General features: G+C 34.7%; 3 protein-coding genes across 3 annotated transcripts in view; 1 reads left to right on the top strand and 2 right to left on the bottom strand.

Annotated features, from left to right (window-relative positions):
- Positions 1–19,939, bottom strand: part of cacna2d3a (calcium channel, voltage-dependent, alpha 2/delta subunit 3a) — a 290,790-nt gene that overhangs the window by 68,022 nt on the left and 202,829 nt on the right. The gene's annotated exons all lie outside the window — the stretch shown is intronic.
- On the bottom strand, positions 8–11,348 carry LOC141287292 (SH2 domain-containing adapter protein E-like). Its single transcript, XM_073819424.1, has 6 exons — positions 10,365–11,348; positions 7,354–7,477; positions 3,979–4,197; positions 3,568–3,769; positions 681–800; positions 8–572 (listed from the first exon to the last, which is right to left on the bottom strand). Exons 1-6 carry the CDS (start codon positions 10,836–10,838, stop codon positions 389–391), a joined length of 1,323 nt encoding a protein of 440 aa, XP_073675525.1. The 5' UTR covers positions 10,839–11,348; the 3' UTR covers positions 8–388.
- The window catches only part of LOC141286959 (cingulin-like), a 42,496-nt gene continuing 37,386 nt past the window's right edge, over positions 14,830–19,939 (top strand). Inside the window, exon 1 of the mRNA XM_073819090.1 lies at positions 14,830–14,966. The gene's annotated coding sequence lies outside the window, so the exon portion shown is untranslated. The remainder of the gene's footprint in view (positions 14,967–19,939) is intronic.

The following is a 19,939-nucleotide window of genomic DNA, read 5'->3' as shown; positions in this document are numbered from 1 at the left end:
ACAAAATTAGATCAGTAACATGATTGGGAATGAATTTATGAGGCTGCAGTCCCAGCGCACTCAAACAAGGGATGAGGAAATAACAAAATACAAGTCTGTAACAGATACACATTACGTAAACTGTCCTGTCGCGTTTAAACTAGGCCTATGGTTTTTGTGAAATATATTTTCTCCTTTGGTTTTCTAGTGTCACATGTAGGGCGAAAAAACACATAAAGTTCTTATTCAATGACTCCTTTTCATTGGCACATCTGTATACATACAGTAAGACAAAGAGTTTAAAGCTGTGCTGGCATGTGATTGGCAGGCACCACGATATTGTACATTCACATCTTTGCACCAGAGAACGCTGTGAATATGCGTAAGTTCAGCATGTGTTTGTGTGTGTTTAGTGTGTGCGTGGCACGGGATGCTGTAGGGTCATGTGTTCTGCCCCGGTGAAAGGTAGGCGCTGGGTACAGTAGTGGTGCACCACTTCTGGGATGCTTGGGAACACACAGCTGCTCTTTTCCAGTGTGTAGCCACACTCTTTAGTCTGTGCCACGATGATATGCACACATCCTTGACTCGTCCTGGTGAGAGAGGGAAATGAGGATCTTATATCATCTATGTCAGCTTTTCAGGACTGCTAACTCGTTTCTTGTTCTCTGGGTTTCAGAGATACTCAAGCATGTACTTACTTGAGGGCGATGGAGTATTTGCTGGTAGCTGATTCGCTGTCTCGCACCAGAAAGCTGGCCTCCCTACAGTGCTGCAGCTGAGCCTCCGCCTCCTGACGACTCACACTGCCATGATACCAGCTGAAGAGAGAGACGGAGAGGGGGAGAAAAGAGGAGGAGATTCTTATTTCTACACGGTGCGATTATGTAATATGATTAGAGAGGGTAGAAGAAGAGATTTAGGAGGCATGGGGAATTGTACAAATGGATAGATTTGCCAAATAATACATTTTAAGTGTTAAAACTCATTTTCTTTTTCAAAAATTATATAGTTTTTAACCACAAGTGCTCATCTTGCACTAGCTCTCATGTTGAAAAGGTCACGCGTGGTTAGATCTTTGTCTGTGTACTTTTCAAAAGGGTAGGGTAGGGCAAACATTTCATTTTTTTCTCCAATTTCAAAATCGTCTGACATTGTTGTTTCACTTTTTTAGTGTAAAGGGAGTTTGACTTTCTTTGCACGTTAAACACTGGGTCAGTACTTTTGTCTATATCATGTGTGACCTTTCGAACGTGACTACATCATGCGTGAAGCTGTGGACGCAGAGCTAGTGCAACACGAGCATTTGTGGTTAAAAAGTATCTCTGTTTTGTACAAAATCGTTTCGCTAGGTAAGACACTTATTCCTCAACTGGGATTGTATAGAGCCCTTTGAAGCTGCATTGAAACTGCAATTTAGACCTTCAACCCATTGGCCAACATTGAAGTCCTTGAATCCTGGATTTTTTCCCTCAAAAATCCCTCATAATTTCTTTTCGACTGAAGTAAGAAAGACATGAACGTCTTGGATGACATGGGAGTGAGTATAATAATTGTCAGGAAATTTGTATATCCTGGAAGTATAATTTTTTTTAAATTACAATTTATGACATTCGTTTCTCTGTGGAGCACCAAAGAAGACATTTGGAAAAATGTTTTGTCCATAAAGTGAAAAGTCAATTGGCTCCAGTGTTTTTGAGTACTCCATGGCTTTCATTGAATGGACAAAAAACATTTTTAAAATATCTTCTTTTATGTTCCACAGAAAAAAAGAAAGTCATACATGTTTGAAATTCCATGAGTGTTAGGAAATGTTGACAAAATGTTCACTTTTGAGTATGTAAGGCCATGCTGTATTGTAAATATAGTGACGTTACATGCACTAAACGAAGCATGACACAGCCAAAATAATAGTAATAATTTTGTAATAAACTTAATATCAAAAAATTGCACCTTTGTGTTTTTATTTTGCAGTGTATCAAAAATTAGGAATTATTGAAAAATTGTAATGTTTTTGAAAGAAGTCTCTTTATTTGATTAAAAAAAATCTGAAAATGAAAAATACAGTAAAAAACTGTTATGTTGTGAAGTTAATTATATATTAAAATGTATTTTTTCCAGTAATGGCAAAGCTGAATTTTCAGCAGACCTTTCTCCAATCTTCAGTGTCACATAATTCTTCCGAAATAATTCAAAAACATTAATTATTCCAAACCTAATATTAAATAAAAAAATATGTGTGAAAAAAATGTAAATATTACTATTACAAAAATTAACTTAAAAATATAAAACCATCAAGAGTGCAATTTTTTCTTAGAACATTATAATATTGTGCAAATTCACACTTTTTGGCAATCTTCCTGAAGATATAGTCACTGACATGTAAAGTAAGGTTAAGAAGTCCTTCATTATAAGTGCTATAATCTTTTCTAAAAGGAGGTTTTTGCAACAATGCTATAGAGGAAACATCTTAGGCTCTCCAAAGAACCTTTCAGTGAACAGTTCTTAAAAGAATATTTTTTTAGTTGTAAAAAAACATTTAATTATCTAAAGATGTGCAATGAAAAGGTTTCATGGATGCTAAAGGTCCTTCATGGAAATATCAGTGCCAATAAAAAACTTTATTTTTAAGAGTGTAATATACACAGTAGCTAGGTGATCATGTTTTTCATTTCGTAGTTGTGAAAGGAACACTCTACTTTTTTGTGGAAATAGGCTCATTCTCCAACTCCCCCTGAGTTAATAAGTTGAGTTTTACCGTTTTGAAATCCATTCAGCTGTTCTCCTGTTCTGGCGATATCACTTTTAGCATAGCTTAGCATAGATCATTGAATCCTATGAGACCAATATAGCATCGCGTTCAACCAACGAGTTTCGATATTTGTCCTATTTAAAACTTGACTCTTCTGTAGTTATATCGTGTACTAATACTGGTGGAAAATGTAAAGCTACGATTTTGTAGGCTGATAAGAATAGGAACTACACTCCGATTCCGGCGTAATAGTCAAGGAAGTTTGCTGCCGTAACATGGCCGAAGCAGGCGCAGTAATATCACGCCGGTCACATTGAACGTTAACTTGCTGGGAACTAATTTTAGGCGCTGCGTGATATTACTCCGCCTGCTGCGGTCATGTTACGGCAGCAAACTTCCTTGACTATTACGCCGGAATTGGAGTGTAGTTCCTAATCTTATCGGCCTAGAAAATCGCAGCTTTACATTTTCCACCAGTATTAGTACATGATATAACTACAGAAGAGTCAAGTTTTAAATAGGACAAATATCGAAACTCGTTGGTCATTTTTGAACTCGATGCTATTGGTCTAATAGGATTCAATGATCTATGCTAAGCTATGCTAAAAGTGATAACGCCAGAACAGGAGAACGAGTGAATGGATTTCAAAACAGTAAAACTCAACTTATTTACTCGAGGGGAGTTGGAGAATGAGCCTATTTCCAAAAAAAAGTGGATTGTTCCTTTAATATACGTTATATTTTAGCACACAGTTTGTTTTATTTTCATCATTTCATTCTTTGAGTTTTAGTTAATCCACATTAAATCCCCACATTTTTAAGACACAACCACATACCTTTGTTTCTCCAGGGGCAGGGTGGGATCAACTATTGGTGTCTCACTGTCTGGGGTGGTGCTGGGAGATGAAGGGGAAGTTGGGGACGGGGGATTCGGTCGAAGAGTTTTAGGTGTCCAGCTCTTATGTCTTAGTGCCTGCTGTTTCACAGTAGGAGAACCTGATTCATCCTTCGACATGCGGTCTGCTCCATCAAACTGAGCTGTACACAATAAGAAACATCAACCACCACAGTTTTATTTACGGCATCTGGCAATAATGACTTCCCCCCCGCTATCCCAAATGTTTCGAACAACTGCTACATCATAAGTACCTCAATAACATGTCAACATGACTATTTAATAGTTTTCCCCCTATTATACTAAGTCTATGTAGCGGTAATGCTTCATATATGAATGTGAGGGATGTTACCTGACAGTGCTCTAACAATCTGCTCCTTCTTCCACTCCCAGGGCAGCTCATACTCTGCTGGTGGTCTGGAGTCGGACTCAGGTCGGGTCAAGGGAATTCCCTCCAGGACCTCTTCATATGGGACATCATAGATCTGAGGGGGTCCAGACCCTTCGCTCTCTCCTCCGTTCAACACTACACACACTTTCAGCAAGTCCTTCGAGCCTCGTCGGCGAATCTCTGTGTAACGGTACAAATTTACATGTGGGATCAGAACTCTTTTTAAAACAAGCAAGGAAAAAAAGGTCAATTTTCTACTGTGAATAGTGCAGCAATTTATGAAGTAAAAATTTCACAGAAGTCACTTTCAAACTGAGCAGATTTTTATTGGTCAGTAAAAATCGGCATGACCATCTTGAACATTTGTGTGGGGAAATCTTTCAGCCTCCTGTGAAATTCCAGATTGTGTGGCTTCCTAATGACTAGATTTTGTGAAAAATTTGCAGAAATTGTAAATGTGAATGCACCTTTAATCTCACATCTACCATGCTTTCATATATTCTCATACTTATAAACTATAGTAATATAACATTCTGTTATGGACCTTGCTTTTAAGATGCTGACCAGCCAACCACTGCCCACTTTTTCCTAATTTATCATTAAGTAGGACTGAATTAATCACTCTTAGTTTTATTGAAATTGGAAAAGGATGGCCTTACTTGTCCCTAGAAATCACTACCTAATATGCATATCCAGATGCTTCATTTACAAGTAAATAGCCCATGTGCTAAAGATGCAGAACAAGCTGTCAACACTAATGAGTTCTCTCTTTCCCTTTCCTTCTTACCCTTTTTACCCAATGTGTAAATAATGCAATACATGTCAAATAATTGCTTAATATAATTAATAGTGATTGCAATAATTAACACTGAAAAGTTGTTAGGCCTAGTGGCACTGTTAGTCACTTCATACACCAAGTGAATTTTACCCTACATACAATAATAATTTTCAATGTCTTTTTAAAGAATTCTCTTCTGCTCACCGAGCCTGCATTTTTTTTGGATCCAAAATACAGCAAAAGCAGTAACATTGTGAAATAATTTTACTATTTAAAATAACTGCTTTCTATTTTAATATATTTTAAAAACGTAATGTATTCCTGTGATCAAAGCTAAATTTTCAGAATCATTACTTTAGTCTTCAGTGTCACATGATCCTACAGAAATCATTCTAATATGCATATTTGCTATTCAAGAAACATTTATTTAAATAATTATTTTTATCAATATTTAAAAGAGCTGAGTAATTTTTTTTTCAGGATTCTTTGATAATTAAAAATTTCCAAAGATCAGCATTTATTTGAAATAAAATAGCTTTTGTAATATATAATATAGTAATATAATAATATAGACTATACCATTCAAAAACTTAAAGTCAGTCTATCTGTTTTTAAATAAATTATAGAAATTAATACTTTTATTTCGCAAGAATGCTTTAAATTGATCAAAAGTGATGATTAAGACATTTATAATGTTACAAAAGATTTCTATTTCAGATAAATGCTGTTCTTCTGAACTTTGTATTCATTGAAGAAACCTGAAAAAATTCTACTAAGCAGTCTTCAACATAATTATAGTAATAATAATAATAATAATAATAATAATGGATGTTTTTTTGAGCAGCAAATTAGAATATTATAATGATTTCTGAAGGATCATTTGACTGGAGTAACGATTATGTTTTAAATTATATTCAGAACAGTTATTTTTATTTTTTCATATATTTAAATTTTTTTATTCAAAATGTTACTGTTTTTTTCTGTACTTTGAATCAAATAAATGCAGGCTTGGTGAGCAAAAGAGACTTTAAAAAAAAACTAATCTTACTGTTCAAAAACTTTTGACTGGTAGTGTATATTTGACAATTTCTTAACAAATCAATGTATAACTGTTAAAACAGCAGCTAGGTAGACACTTAGATCGCCTTAAAAGTGAGTGAAACCACAGGAAATAACGACTAAGTCGAAGTTGAATCAACTTTTCAAGCTCAGGACTTTCTGTAATCAGCTTTTTGTCTTTGTGTGTTGCTTATCTATTTAATATGGAAGCCCATTTCCACCAGTGAAAAAAAAAATTGTAAAAAGTAATTGCGACTTTTTATCTCACAATTCTGACTTTTTTGCAATTGTGAGTTTACATTCTTTTTTCTCAGAATTGCATAATATAAACTCACAACTCTGACTTTTTTTTTCTCAGAACTGCGAGATACACACTATAAATTGACAATTGCTAGATATAAAGAGCGAGATATGAACTTGCAATTCTGACTTTTTCTTATAATTGCATGTATCTCGCAGTTCTGACTTTTTCTCAGAATTGTGAGACATAAACTCGCAAATTGTGAGTTACAAAGTCCAGTTCTGGGGAGAAAGAAAAGACAAGAAAAGAAAGAATTCTGACTTATTAGCTTATAATTGCGAGTTCATATCACACAATTGTGCCTTTTTTTAGAATTGCAAGTTTATATCACTCAATTCTGACTTTATTTCTCAGAATTGGGAGTTTATATCTCACAATTCTGATTGTATAACTCGCAATTGTGTTTATATCTCACAATTATAAGAAAAAAAGGACTGTTGTGAGATAACAATTCCAATTAACGATTTTTTTATTTTTTGTTCAGTGGCGGAAACAGGCTTCTATAATTTGGTTCTAAGCTTAGATTTTACATTTAGACTGATTATTTAAATTTTGTAACCTTTATATAATTTAGGTACACATTAAAATATGAAAAAGAGAAAAACAAAACCTTAATACACAACACAAAACATAGAAATCTTGTATATGGAGTTTTAAATCATTTTCAGTTTAGTGCATTGTACTTTCATCTCAACTCCATGTACTTATGCACCTATTCATTTTCAAGATTTAAAGTTCAGCGTCAACAAAACACTGCCTGGAGCTCCATCGTTCTCCCTTCACTCACTGTTTCTTTGCTGTCACTTTGTGTCTGGCCTATTGTGTGAGAAAACAATGGTCATACCAGGGGAAAGTCAGAGCGAGTTTGTGATTGGCTGGCTTAGCTGGCCACTTCCTGAGTTCTGGGAAGTGATTGGGGGGGAGCGAGGAGTGTTGGGGGGTCTTTCTCACATAGCCAGGCATACTGGGGGGACGGCAGGGGTCAACTTCCTGTCCATAGAATGGGGCAAAGGAAACACAGACAGGAAACAGGAAGCAGAAAGAGGAAACTGCACCCATTGTCCCAGCACAACACTGTCACCGTGGAAACCACCAAAGAGGGGAGCCGTGATTTTTCATACCCGTCAAATCCCTGAAAATCTACTCGCTTTCTTTTAAATTAAAAGAAAGAGTAGTGAAGAGAGAAGAGGTGGTGTACCTGTAATAATGAGCTGGGCATCATAAGGTTCCATGTAGCCATCGTTCTCTCCTTCTCTTTCTGCCTCTCTCTGTTCCCTTGTTTTCTCAGCATCAAATGGGTCAGCGTAATCCTCCAGGATGATCTATTATGAGTAAGAATAGAAAAAGATATTAATGATTTGTGACCACAAAACTAGTCTTAAGTAGCACAGGTATATATAGCAATAGCCAACAGTAGTGTATAGGTCAAAATTATACATTTTCCTTTTATGCCAAAAACCATTAGGATATTAAGTAAAGATCATGTTCAATGAAGATATTTTGTATATTTTGTACCATAAATATATCAAAACCTCATTTTTTATTAGTAATATGCATTGCTAAGAGCTTCATTTGGACAACTTTAAAGGCGATTTTCTTAGTATTTAGTTTTTTGTTGTTGTTGTTGTTTTTTTGCACACTTAGATTCCACATTTTCAAATAGTTGTATCTCAGCCAAATATGGTCCTATCCTAACAAACACATCAATGGAAAGCTTTTAGATAATGTATAAATCTCAGTGTCAAAAAATTGCCCCCTTTGACTGGTTTTGTAGTCCAGGGTCACATTTTTGTTCATGTCTACACTCTCAAAAGTAAAGAAATATTCTGAGTTTAGTATATGTTCAGCTCAGTAAAAAGCATTTATAGCATAATGTTGATTAACACAAAAAATTATTTTGACTCATCCCTTTAAAAAAAGAAGCAAAAACAGTGTTTCACTTACAGTATAAGTGAATACGGCCTATTTCTGGAAGATATAAAAGCTGAAAAATGCTTAAAATGTTTGTAAAAGCACCAATGTTAATTATTCTGTTAAAAGTTGTGTATTATTCAAGCTGTAAATTTTGTTATCTTAATTTTTATGGTTGTTTTAGGGTTTACACTCTTAAAAATAAAGGTGCTTTAAAAGGTTCTTCACAGCGATGCCATTTGCTTCCACAAAGAACCATTTAGTCAAAGGTTCTTTAAAAAAAACATCTCTTTCTTACCTTTTTATGATCTGAAGAACCTTCTTTTGCCACAAAGAACCTTTTGTGAAACAGAAAGGTTCTTCAGATGTTAAAGGCTCTTAATGGAAACCATTTAGACATAAAAGGTTCTTCTATGGCGTCGTGAAGCACCTTTATTTTGAAGAGTGTAGGCATTACATGTATGTTGTCATTCTTTAAACTATACAATTGGATATTACTATAGAGTAAAGGTTAGTAAACAATGTTTCACACCAAAATACTGTTAAACTGCTTAAGACTATACTATTGCAACAGTGAGTAACAGTGAGTATTTTAAAGTTATGGATTATGAAGCTATGAGACACATTTCTGTGCACACAGAAAGCAAAAATCTTGTGAACGTGTAGAAGACTGACACGGAAGAGCAAAAATTGCTGAATAAAGTTGTTATTTTTGTTTTCTTTAAACACAAACAGTATTCTCATCGCTTCTTAACATTACGGTTGAACCAACTATTTGCTAAAAAAACATAGACTATATTAACGATGTCCTTATTATTTTTAGGCCTTGAATAGGTCATTTCAGAAAGCTCTTGGATTTAATCCAAATTATCTTAATTTGTGATCTGAAGATGAATGAAGGTCTTACAAGTTTGTAACGACATAAGGGTGAATAAATAATGACAAAATTAAATTTTTTGGGTAAGCTATCCCTTTAAATTACATATCAAAGTCAATGTCATACCCAAAGTGCTACTGTTTGAGCTTAACTTTAAACAAACTTACAATATTCTGTAAATACTATACAAATGTTAGTGGAGGTTCTACAATTATCTACTTTAGAAATAATGCAAACCCAGCTAAAAAGGGCATTTAGTCAAAACCTGGAGTTAAATTTCATCTTATTGGGTGGAATTCTTTGTTCCACCTCATGAAGAATCAGTGTTCCTTTAGCTGAAGAGCTTATGCTTATTCTCCAGCCCATCTTTCCCTTTTCTTTCTCTGATTCTCCCTCTGGACGTAATTTTTTTTGTGTGTGTGACCTCATGAGATTCTGATTTCTGTGCTATTATGTTCAAAGTGTAGCTGGAGGGGATGTCCGTAAATGGGAGAGGATACAGTCTATGTATCAGGTGACATAATTCTTCAAACACTGCCTTCACCAGGGACTGAAAGAATGGGATGGAGCCATTGTGTTATGTATGCATTGTATTCTTTGCGTATTTGTGAGCAAGGGTGTGTGTGTATGCGAGCACAAAAGTGCGTTTCCCACAAAGACAGAGTGAAGAGTGTGTGCACGACTAGGAAAAGAGACAGGAAGAGAGGCAAGGAAAAGGCTCTCATTGTGTTTGTTGCTTTTCAGCTCCACTGTGTCTGCTTATAATGCAGCAGTTCAATGAAAAGAGAATATAGGGAGAAAAAGTGAGGTGTGGGGAGGGTGCAAAGAAAGATACAAATAAGAGAAGAGGGGGCTGAGGGAGGGGAGAAGAAGATATTGCTTAAACAAAGAAGTGGAAGAGAGATATTGATCTCAATTTTCAAAACAAAGACGTTTGTTTGGTTCTCACAGTCAACCGGGTGACTGGGAAAATTGAAGTATGTCATGTACTAAAAAGAACATCCGTCTCTGAGGCCTATTTTATCACTCAGATCAGGGCTATTCTTCCTTTATCCTTGCCTAAGATGCTGGTCCCAGTTGATTTGAACTGGTTTTGTTTTAGTTCATCAGCAAGTAGACCAGCATGAAAGTGTCTATACCCCACAAAACCAGCTGAGACCAGGAAAAACACTCTTGAAAATGTTCCAAAAGGGGGTTTTCACATTTTTGGTTCCCCAACAAAACTTTTCAGTGAACAAGAAGAACATTTTAAAAAACGTTTGCCACTATAAAGACCATTTTGTGGAATAGATGTTCAGCGATCTTCATAAAACCATATAAGAACCCTTATTGTTAAAAATGTAGGTGGTTAGCTTTATTTCCAGTCAGCTCTATTCTAGTCAAGTTTAGTTTTATTTATTATTACTCATTCTCAAACTTACCGTTTCTGTTCTGATTGGTGACTTGGCCCTCTCGCTGTCTGGAGATGATCCTCCTGCGCTGGATTTTGGATCATTAACTTTGATCATTCTGCTCATGTAAGCGTCAGCAAGACTGGTGGTCCGCAGGGTGCGATGGTCTTCAAATCCCTCCATTTTGGTGTTCTTCTTACTTTTCCCAGGGATCAGAATTTCCCATATCTTCCCGTCTTTTATCGAGCCGGTGCTGGAGTGATTCCGTCCCAGCTCGATGGCCGAATTTTTACGATTTCTCCCGTGGAGCAGCGAACCCACACCACCACCGCCGCCACTGCCACCGTTTTCAGCTCCAGAATTTTTACGCAGACTTCCCTTCGAACCAGTGCCGACCGTCAGAACCGGTTTGGGACGGGATTGAGTTCCCGATTCCGAAGCAGAACGGATCCGGTCGGATCCAGTCTTCAAACTTGTTGGGAAATCTTTGAACCACTTCGCCATGGTGAATACGCACAGGTGTCTGCACCACTCTCCATACACACGCGCAACTTCTTTTGGAATCAAATCGGCTTCTAATATCACTGACTATGGCCCTGTGGGCTAATTAAAATTCGTCTGATTACAACTCTATTTAACGCGCAGTTCAGGAATTTGTTTCGCTTTTATAAACTAAGAAATCTTTTTACATTTACTTATTCAGGTTAATTTAGAAAATCTGATCAATTGATTTAGGGAAAGGTTCCGAATATTAAAATTCCTTCTATGTAATCGTGCTTACAGAATTTATCCCATTCGTATTTCTTTTCAGGAAACTTCTTGCACTCTAATTTCTACTATTCTTCACATTGGAATAAAATGTCTTGTTTTTGTTTGCTCCCAATTATTCCCGCAAGATAAAGAGGAGTCTCTGAAGGGCATAAACGCGGAAAAATTTAAAGTTTTTCTTAGCTCTCGCTGAAGATCCCATTCCCGGTATATCCACTCCAAGCGACAGTCTAAATGAAGTGAAGGGGATGTACATGTACGTGCGTGTGTGCCGCAGCTGTAGGTGGGGGTGGTTTCTGTGCCTCTGCAGGCAGCTACTGTTCCCCTAAATGGGAACTTTTCATTTGCTGGGCGCTACCCACCTGTAGATGCAAATTCACTTAATGCTCTTGTGCTCAGCAAATACATTTCCAGTTTTATTGAAACGTTTCCATTTACTTGGAGTGGTTGAGCTATTTTACTTAAACATACTTAAAATTCTTGGCAAAAAAATAATAAATACATTTGAAATTACCATTGTTCCAGTGTGTAGGCTAATTTTTAGTAAATGTCAATTTTTGTTAAAGTCTTGACTACTAAATAAAGAAATTAATTATTTAATCAACTATAATAAACAACTATAGGCCTATTTGACATTTCCATTGCTGTACTCCAGTGGATAAACTATTTTACTCCAGTGAAGGTCAATTTCTAGTAAACTCTTGGCTATAACTAACTAAAAGAATTAACTATAATAAACAACGATTTGACATTTCCATTGTTGTACTCCAGTATGTAACTGTTTTACTTCAGTGAAAGTCAATTTCTGGTAAAGTCTTAGCTACTAACTAACTAACTAACTAACTAACTAACTAAATAACTAACTAAATAAATAAATAAATAAATAAATAATAAACTATAATAAAAAAAAACTATTTGACATTTCCATTGTTGTAATCCAGTGGGTAACTATTTTACTCCAGTGAAGGTCAATTTTTGGTTAAGTCTTGACTACTAACTAAATAAATAAGTAATCAACTACAATAAACAACTGTTTGTCTTGGTAAAGTCATATAAAGTCTTGGCTACTAACTAACTAACTAGCTAACTAAACAAATAATCAGCTATAATAAACAACTATTTGACATTTTCTTTGTAGTACTTTTACTCCAGTGAAGGTCAATTTCTGGTAAAGTCTTGGCTACTAAATAAGTAATCAACTATTATAAACAACTGTTTATAACTTAACTTACTAACTAACAAAAAAATCAACTATAAAAATGAACTATTTGGCATTTCCATTACTGTACAGTAAATAAGCTATTTTACTCCAGTGAAGGTCAATTTCTGGTAAAGTCTTGGCTACTAACTAACTCATTTATTAAATACATAATCAACTACAATAAACAACTATTTGACATTTCCATTGTTGTAATCCAGTGGGTAACTATTTTACTCCAGTGAAGGTCAATTTTTGGTTAAGTCTTGACTACTAACTAAATAAATAAGTAATCAACTACAATAAACAACTGTTTGTCTTGGTAAAGTCATATAAAGTCTACTAGTTTACTAACTAACTAACTAGCTAACTAAACACATAATCAACTATAATAAACAACTGTTTGACATTTTCTTCGTTGTACTCCAGTGGGTAGACTATTTTACTCCAGTGAAGGTCAATTTCTGGTAAAGTCTTGGCTACTAAATGAGTAATCAACTATTATAAACAACTGTTTATACCTTGCACAACTTACTAACTAACAAAAAAAAATCAACTATAAAAATGAACTATTTGGCATTTCCATTACTGTACTTAAGTGGGTAGACTATTTTACTCCAGTGGAGGTAAATTTCTAGTAAAGTCTTGGCTACTAACTAACTAACTAAATAATCAACTATAATAAACAACTATTTGACATTTCCATCATTGTACTCCAGTGGGTAGGCTAATTACTCCAGTGAAGGTCAATAAAGTCTTGGCTACTAACTAACTAACTAAAGAACTAGCTAATTAAATAAATAATAAATTATAATAAACAACTATTTGACATTTCCATCATTGTACTCCATGAGGGTAGACTATTTTACTCCGTGAAGGTAAATTTCTGGTAAAGTTTTGGCTACTAAATAAATAAATCAACTATTAAACAACTATTTGAAATTTCCTTCATTTTACTCCAGTGGGTAGGCTATTTTACTCTACTGAAGATCAGTTTCTGGTAAAACCTTGGCAACCAAATAAATAAATAATCAACTATAATAAACCACTATTTGACATTTCCACTGTTACTGGCCATGAAAAAAAAATTAAACACATGTTGTCACATAGAGTAAGTCTTCACATTGAAGTCTGTAAATAATATACTATTTAAACACACTCTAAAAATGCTGGGTTGTTTCAGCTCAACTTTGAGTCAAGTATGTACTAACCCAACTGTTGGGTTAAATTTTTCAATTAATTTATTTACCAAAAAATTGTGTTGGTCCATATTTGACCCAAAGTTGGGTTGAAACAAACCAGCATTTGTTTAAATAAAGTGTCAAAATAACTATGATAAAGCTCAAAAATAAGTAAACCGTAATAAACAAATGTTTAAATATGTTGTTCTTAAAAAAAGAATAAAAAAGAATAAACTCTATAAACATCTCAATGCTGAACAATTACTGTGCAAGACACTACCACAGAGGGGCAGCAGTTTACACCGGGTAAGTGGCCTGAGTCATTTGTAAGAGCAGACCCATGGGCAATTTAAAGAATTTATGCTGCCTCCATCTAGTGGCTGATTAATAAAACATTCGAAATTCATTGATTAGACGTAAACATTAATTATTTAATTGTGCATTAATTTATTTAATTAGTCTGCTCGAAAACTAGCTATTTGCTTTCCAAAGTTTTGAGAATTGACATACCTACTGTATAAGGTTAAACACATTTATATTTCTACACTGTTATAAAAAGGTAAATTACTCAATACTGGATACTGTCTCTGCCCACACGTGACTACTGGGGGTTACCAGTGAAAAGTAGGCCTAACAACATTTTCAGTTGTTTATGAACACTGTCAGTCATCTCAGCTCATCGTGAAATGCCTTGCAGATTTAGAAAAGCATGTGGACCTGTTTTTCCAGTTATTGAAAACGATAAAGGGAAAAAATCCAGATGCTACTTAGTACATTTTGCAAGATACAGTACATGGGGCATTTACTCTCATCGGCGGACCAATTTACTAGCAAAACAAGCTTCACTCAGATTCTACACTATTTTTTGACTGTACTTTGTAGTTTTATGATGCGCTTTTCCCATGGTCAATCAAATTTTCTTTACAGAAACAGACATTTTTATGATACATGAACCTAAATATGTACGATACTATAAGATTTTATTGTGTCTGTATTTTATCTACAAGACCACGTCAGTATAAACAACTTTAACAACTTTTTGATTGATATCAAATTACGCAACAAGCAGTTACATAAACCGGCCGAATGAGTCAATTTAGTGATAAAACTAAACTTTCCTGTCTCTAAATCATATCACCGAATTAATTGCACTGCTCCACAGACAAGCACGTTCCAGATTTAATTGTGATTGACACACAATCTCACCAATAACCGAAAGCGAAATGGCTTCACGAGTTCCACCCACGACGCCACTATCATCCAATGAGATTAATCTCACACGCAAAGTGGGCGGAGCATGTGGTATCGGTCTGAAAGGTAACAGGTTGTCTTTAGCAAGTGTTTTCCCTTGGGTTTATTAGTTAGAGCTGTCACATTTACAGAGACCTTTTAACTTTTACAGCAGTAGTTCTCATGAAGGAGAACAACGGGAGCTAACAGAGGAACATTCAGCAGAGTGAAATATAAACTTTGCCCTAACATCAGGTAGGTTAAATGGTATTTTTATCTCGCTAAACCTGTTAGCCTATGAGTAGAAATTGATGCTAAGTTGTTTGTTGCGCGCCAGATGCTCCAACTCATTCTTGAGCTGAACTTTCTTCCACTAGGAGTGACAGTTGTTTCGCTCGCATACTTTGAGATTTCGTTGTGTTTTTGTCCTGTTTTGTCTTATTCTTAAGTGGTCTTCTAAAGATGGACTAATGTCTGTCCGAAGGATTATTGTCTAGCCCGCGTAATAACAGTATTTTCCACTGGTTTTCGCTTCGCCCCGAGAGACTTCATAACCCATTGAGTTTCGCACATAGCGCAGGTGCATCGCCAGGTTGAACACCTGCGCTTCTCGCTTTGGGAACAAACTCATGAGAGAAAAGCTTGACGTGGCAAACAATCCCGCTTTAACAGTGTTGTGATTGTTTACCTCCTCACCACAACCCCGAAAGTCCGCTAAACATTTAAAGCTTTCTTTGAATAGCCCAATTTTCATTCAAATGATCAACGAGTCAGTGTCAAACACGCCGTGAGCGATCAGGTTACTGTGTCAGGTAAGCCGTCAAACGTGTACTGTTTAAAGGGACTATTATTAAATAAAAGATCAACCAACTTTTAGGCGAATTAAAGCTGTAATGCTGTTTTATTTGATATATGGCTCATTTGGTAGTTCATTGGCCATGTTATCCAGACGTTAGGACCTTTAGAGATTTGAAACCAGTGACTCAGTGTAGAAGAATTTCATAGGCCGGGGTTGAGCAATGGCACACAAACTCTCATTCTCAGTCAATTAAATTATTGCTTCTCGACCTGTTTCTATGTACCCCCACAGCTATATCAGTAAGGGACAAGCATAGAAATGTGTTGTTGTTATTATTTAATACATTGGAAATATGATTTAGTGGCCATTATTACAGTGATTCACTTTAAAAGTTGACATGAAGTTAATATTCACCCTATTTTCTAAATCAACGTTATTCCATTTTCTAAATCCGAGTTTTCACGGTTGTCGATAATCTAGCAAAGGTTTTTAATTTCTATTTATAACACAATACTTTGTGTTTGCTTTACTTAGCTTCTTTTTGTAATTTAATGCCAACATAATACAAACTAGTAAACACTGCTGCATTAGTGTTTGTAATACAATAGCTGAGGGCAAATTTGACATCTTTGTCACTTTTGACCAACATAGTTAAACTTCCAATTTTCCTCTTTTTGAAATTCATAGAAATGCTAAAGCAAATGGCAATGCAAAAAGTGTATGTTTCCCTGGTAAAAATAAATTACACTTGTAAGTACATTTGTAATTTGAAATTTAAAAAAAAAAAAATTGTAAACATTATACACTATAAACACACTAACTGAAAGTAAACCAAATATACAGAAGTGTTTTATAAGTGTGCTGAATGCTTTACATACAACTTTAGAGGTTTTTTTGTCACTCTAGTTCTATTTCAGTAGATCTTCATGAAAAATACTTAGACATGTATTGAGTAAAACCTTATTTGAAAGGAATTATTTAATGTATAAAGTATGAGAGCAATACTTTATAAATACATTTTGTATATTTATTACACAGTCAAACCAGTCAAACTTTAACGTTTCTCACATCGTAGTTTATTCGCTATAGTAGAAAATGGTAAGAAAATATGACAAGAACTCAGAGTTAAACTGTGTCAGAACAGATACATCTTGATAATGTCAGATAACTTAGAAAGGTATGTAATGGATTACAATCAACCAAAAATTCAGATTGCTAGCATGACAGTATTTACACAACTAGCAATACTTTGTTGACCAGTTTCGAAGCAATGCTTAATTTTGGTCAGTCTGTGGTGTAAAAAGGTCACATTAGCAATTAAAGAAAAAAACACTTCAGCAAATTTGATCAGTTTTACTGGTAGTCCTCTGTATGATGATTTTTTGGGTATAATATGTCACAGTTTACTTTATTTTGTTATTCACTTATAAATGAGCTATAGTGTTTTGCACGCACTAGTAAAAAATAATAATAATATGTCTGAATAATTTTTGGTTTGACTGTATATTCATTTTATATTAATAATAAGTCTATTTTCTATGTATGATCAGTATATTTAAGTGTATGAAAGATGGGTACTACTGCTTGTGTACTACAAGTGGTAACAAAATATTTTTTTAATACAGAGATAATATGTTAAAAGCACATTTTAGTTCATATTCATGGTATCACATAATAGCACAATCAAGTAGACTTAGATGTTCTTAAGATCATCTTAAGTACTAAAGAATAAGTTTTAGTATATTAGTACAAAATTAGTGCGTGGAAACTTTAAGTACATTATGAAAGTGTACTAAGTGTACTGAAGTAAAGTGCATTTTAGTGCACTTTTTGTCACTTGGGTTTTTATCGTTTCTGTTCACCACTTATAAAGGTTTACCCAACTCTGACCACATCTTGTTGTTGTTGAAAATGTGAAAAAGGGTCTGTTGTTAACAGTTTGTGTTTTTGTCCTCATATTTTTTAGTAAATTTGATGTCTAAAACTTGGTAAAATGACAACAACCAATGAATGCTCTACTTTTCTTCTTTTTTTTAATAATCTGTTTCACTGGGATGTATCCCTAGTGTAAAATAAATATACTAAAATGTATTTAAATACATTAATTTAATGCACAAGTACACTACAGATACATTCACATATTATGTACTTAATAAAAATACCCTGCAGTTGTACTTCTGGTATATTTGAAATCTGCTAAACTGGAACAACTAATTTTGTTCTTAATGCACTTTAATTTTGTGAAAGTAGTGCTGAAGTCCACCTAAAGATATAAGTATATTTGATTGTGCTATTGTAAGTATACTGTAGGTACAGTAGGTACACTTTAAATATTTACTATTTAAAGACAGATATTATTTAAAGCTCATACAATCCTCATCAATAGTGACATTAAAACATTTTTTTTAGTTTTAATATTAAGAAATGTACATTATGCACAAGTAGTACTCCAAATAAAGTACTACTGATATACTTTTTTGAATGTGTTAAATGTTAAATGCATGAACTACTTACAGTAGTAGAAAAATAAATGAGTTTTAAATCTATTACTTTTATGTTACAATACAGAAGAAAAGATCTTTCGCTACTTTTATTGCAATTTCATCTCCATAGAACAGTCATTTCTTATGGGTGGAAAAAACTTACCAAGATGTTTCATGCATTTTAATTATAGAGTGATTGCATTTTTAATTCATATTTTACTCATATGTTTAATTAAATCTCAATGTAATGATAGATTTCTCTCTAGTATTGTAAGCCAGGCTTCTCAAGTCATTTAATTAGATTAAACTCAGTACTTTAAATCTAAAAACATCAGTTCTGTGGGTAAAAAGTAGCTTCCCTCTAATGATACACAAACTTTTGATTTTTGTATGTTTTAACAATTCCTCGGCTGCAAACATGGAGTAATTTTGCCAAGAAATACCTTATGACACATTCATTAATATAAAATCCAATTAAGTAGTCATTTTTAGGTTTTAATGAAAATCTTTCCAACTACCCCCTAAAGTACGTTCAGCAGTGCACTCATTCGGGTTGGGAATCTTTGGAATTAATTAAAAGCATACTTTTCCTTTGAATCATTGTTTGCACATATTTAGACCATAAAACCGAAGCTCATTGTTCTTGCATCTCCCGTATCACACTGGCATCTTGGTTATTGACCTATGACTAGTTTTTTCTGAGCCATAGACAAACATAACGTTATTACCGCTCTATCACCGTATATGAGACTGTAATCCTAGTGTCATTCACAGCTGAGAGTCATAACTTCCAAGCTGAAAAACTTGGAGTCATGGATACATCACGTGCTGGTATTAGATAAGATTTCTTTGTATATTGTGTGGGTTTCTGGAAGCGTGATTTGTGTTCGGCAAAAGTGGAACCCGTTTCAGTCGTGCCGGTGAGCTCCATTAGAAGCACAGAAGAAGAAATTCTTGTTTGGCTATGATTGAAACAAGAAGAGCGACTGAAGTCCAGGAAGGGAGGGGGGCAGAAAGAAAAGGAAAGAAGAGATTGAGAGGGAGTTTGGCAGGAGACAAAGAATGCAAAAGGGAGTTGAGCACTAATGGAGGGATACCAGATTCTTTAAAATGGGATGAAAGCTTACGATAGGCTACACTTTCTCAGGTGCTTTCTCACAGCAACTTGAGTCCTTAATTTGTAGAGTAATCTAGATGAACTCTATATCTCACCTCTGTCAGGTAAATCACCCCAGAGCGAATATCAATGATTGGTTTATCCTTCTCAAATTAAAGGAAACTAGATCAGAGATTCAGGTTGATTTTCACATTAGACTGCTTGTCATACTTGTAATATACTGTACACCATCTGTTGATTTCAGGTGTTGGTGAAGTATGCTTGTTCTCTTTACCTCCCATGTTAAAGGAGTTTTGCTAGAGCCATGTTTTATATTGATATTAATGTTGTCTGAGCAAAATTAAACACGCTCTGATGTACTGATTGTAGTCGCATTGATTTGATTTGTATTATTCAGTGCAGAAAATACAAACTATACTGACTGCACAGATGTCTCCTGCCTCAGTTCCCTGCTAATTCTATTAGATGTTTCGCATCTGAGAGCTCGGCAGTCCTGATTCAATTTAAGATGGGAGAATTCAATTTAATGGGAGAACAAGAGGTTGCAGACTCTGAGCTGTGGACAGGTGTCCCTGAAGGGTCTGGAGTGAGAGTGTGTTTTCAGAAGCGTGGTTCATTAAGACTTGCAAATTGGACTGTTTGTTGTTGCATCATCTCCCTGAGCAGGTGAAATGACGTATGTGTCTGTCATAATGTGTAAGTATGTAATAATTATTTATTTTGATATATTTCAATGAGTGTGCTAAATCTTTGCTGTGGATGTATACAAGCATGATGAAGTCAATATTTGAGTTATATATTTTTGGATTGTGATAAATACTTGCAAATA

Source organism: Garra rufa, chromosome 15, assembly GCF_049309525.1.
Source record: "Garra rufa chromosome 15, GarRuf1.0, whole genome shotgun sequence".
NCBI classification, from domain to species: domain Eukaryota; kingdom Metazoa; phylum Chordata; class Actinopteri; order Cypriniformes; family Cyprinidae; genus Garra; species Garra rufa.
This window is presented reverse-complemented; position numbering and strand designations above follow the sequence as displayed.

What these genes read in the sequence shown, in the direction of transcription:
- LOC141287292 (XM_073819424.1), bottom strand. Translation starts at nt 10,838, where the DNA reads ATGGCGAAGTGGTTCAAAGATTTCCCAACAAGTTTGAAGACTGGATCC. An exon ending in CACCAATCAGAACAGAAACG is followed by an intron (nt 7,478 to 10,364) that starts GTAAGTTTGAGA and finishes TACTCATAATAG; the next exon opens with ATCATCCTGGAGGATTACGC. An exon ending in TGCCCAGCTCATTATTACAG is followed by an intron (nt 4,198 to 7,353) that starts GTACACCACCTC and finishes ACCGTTACACAG; the next exon opens with AGATTCGCCGACGAGGCTCG.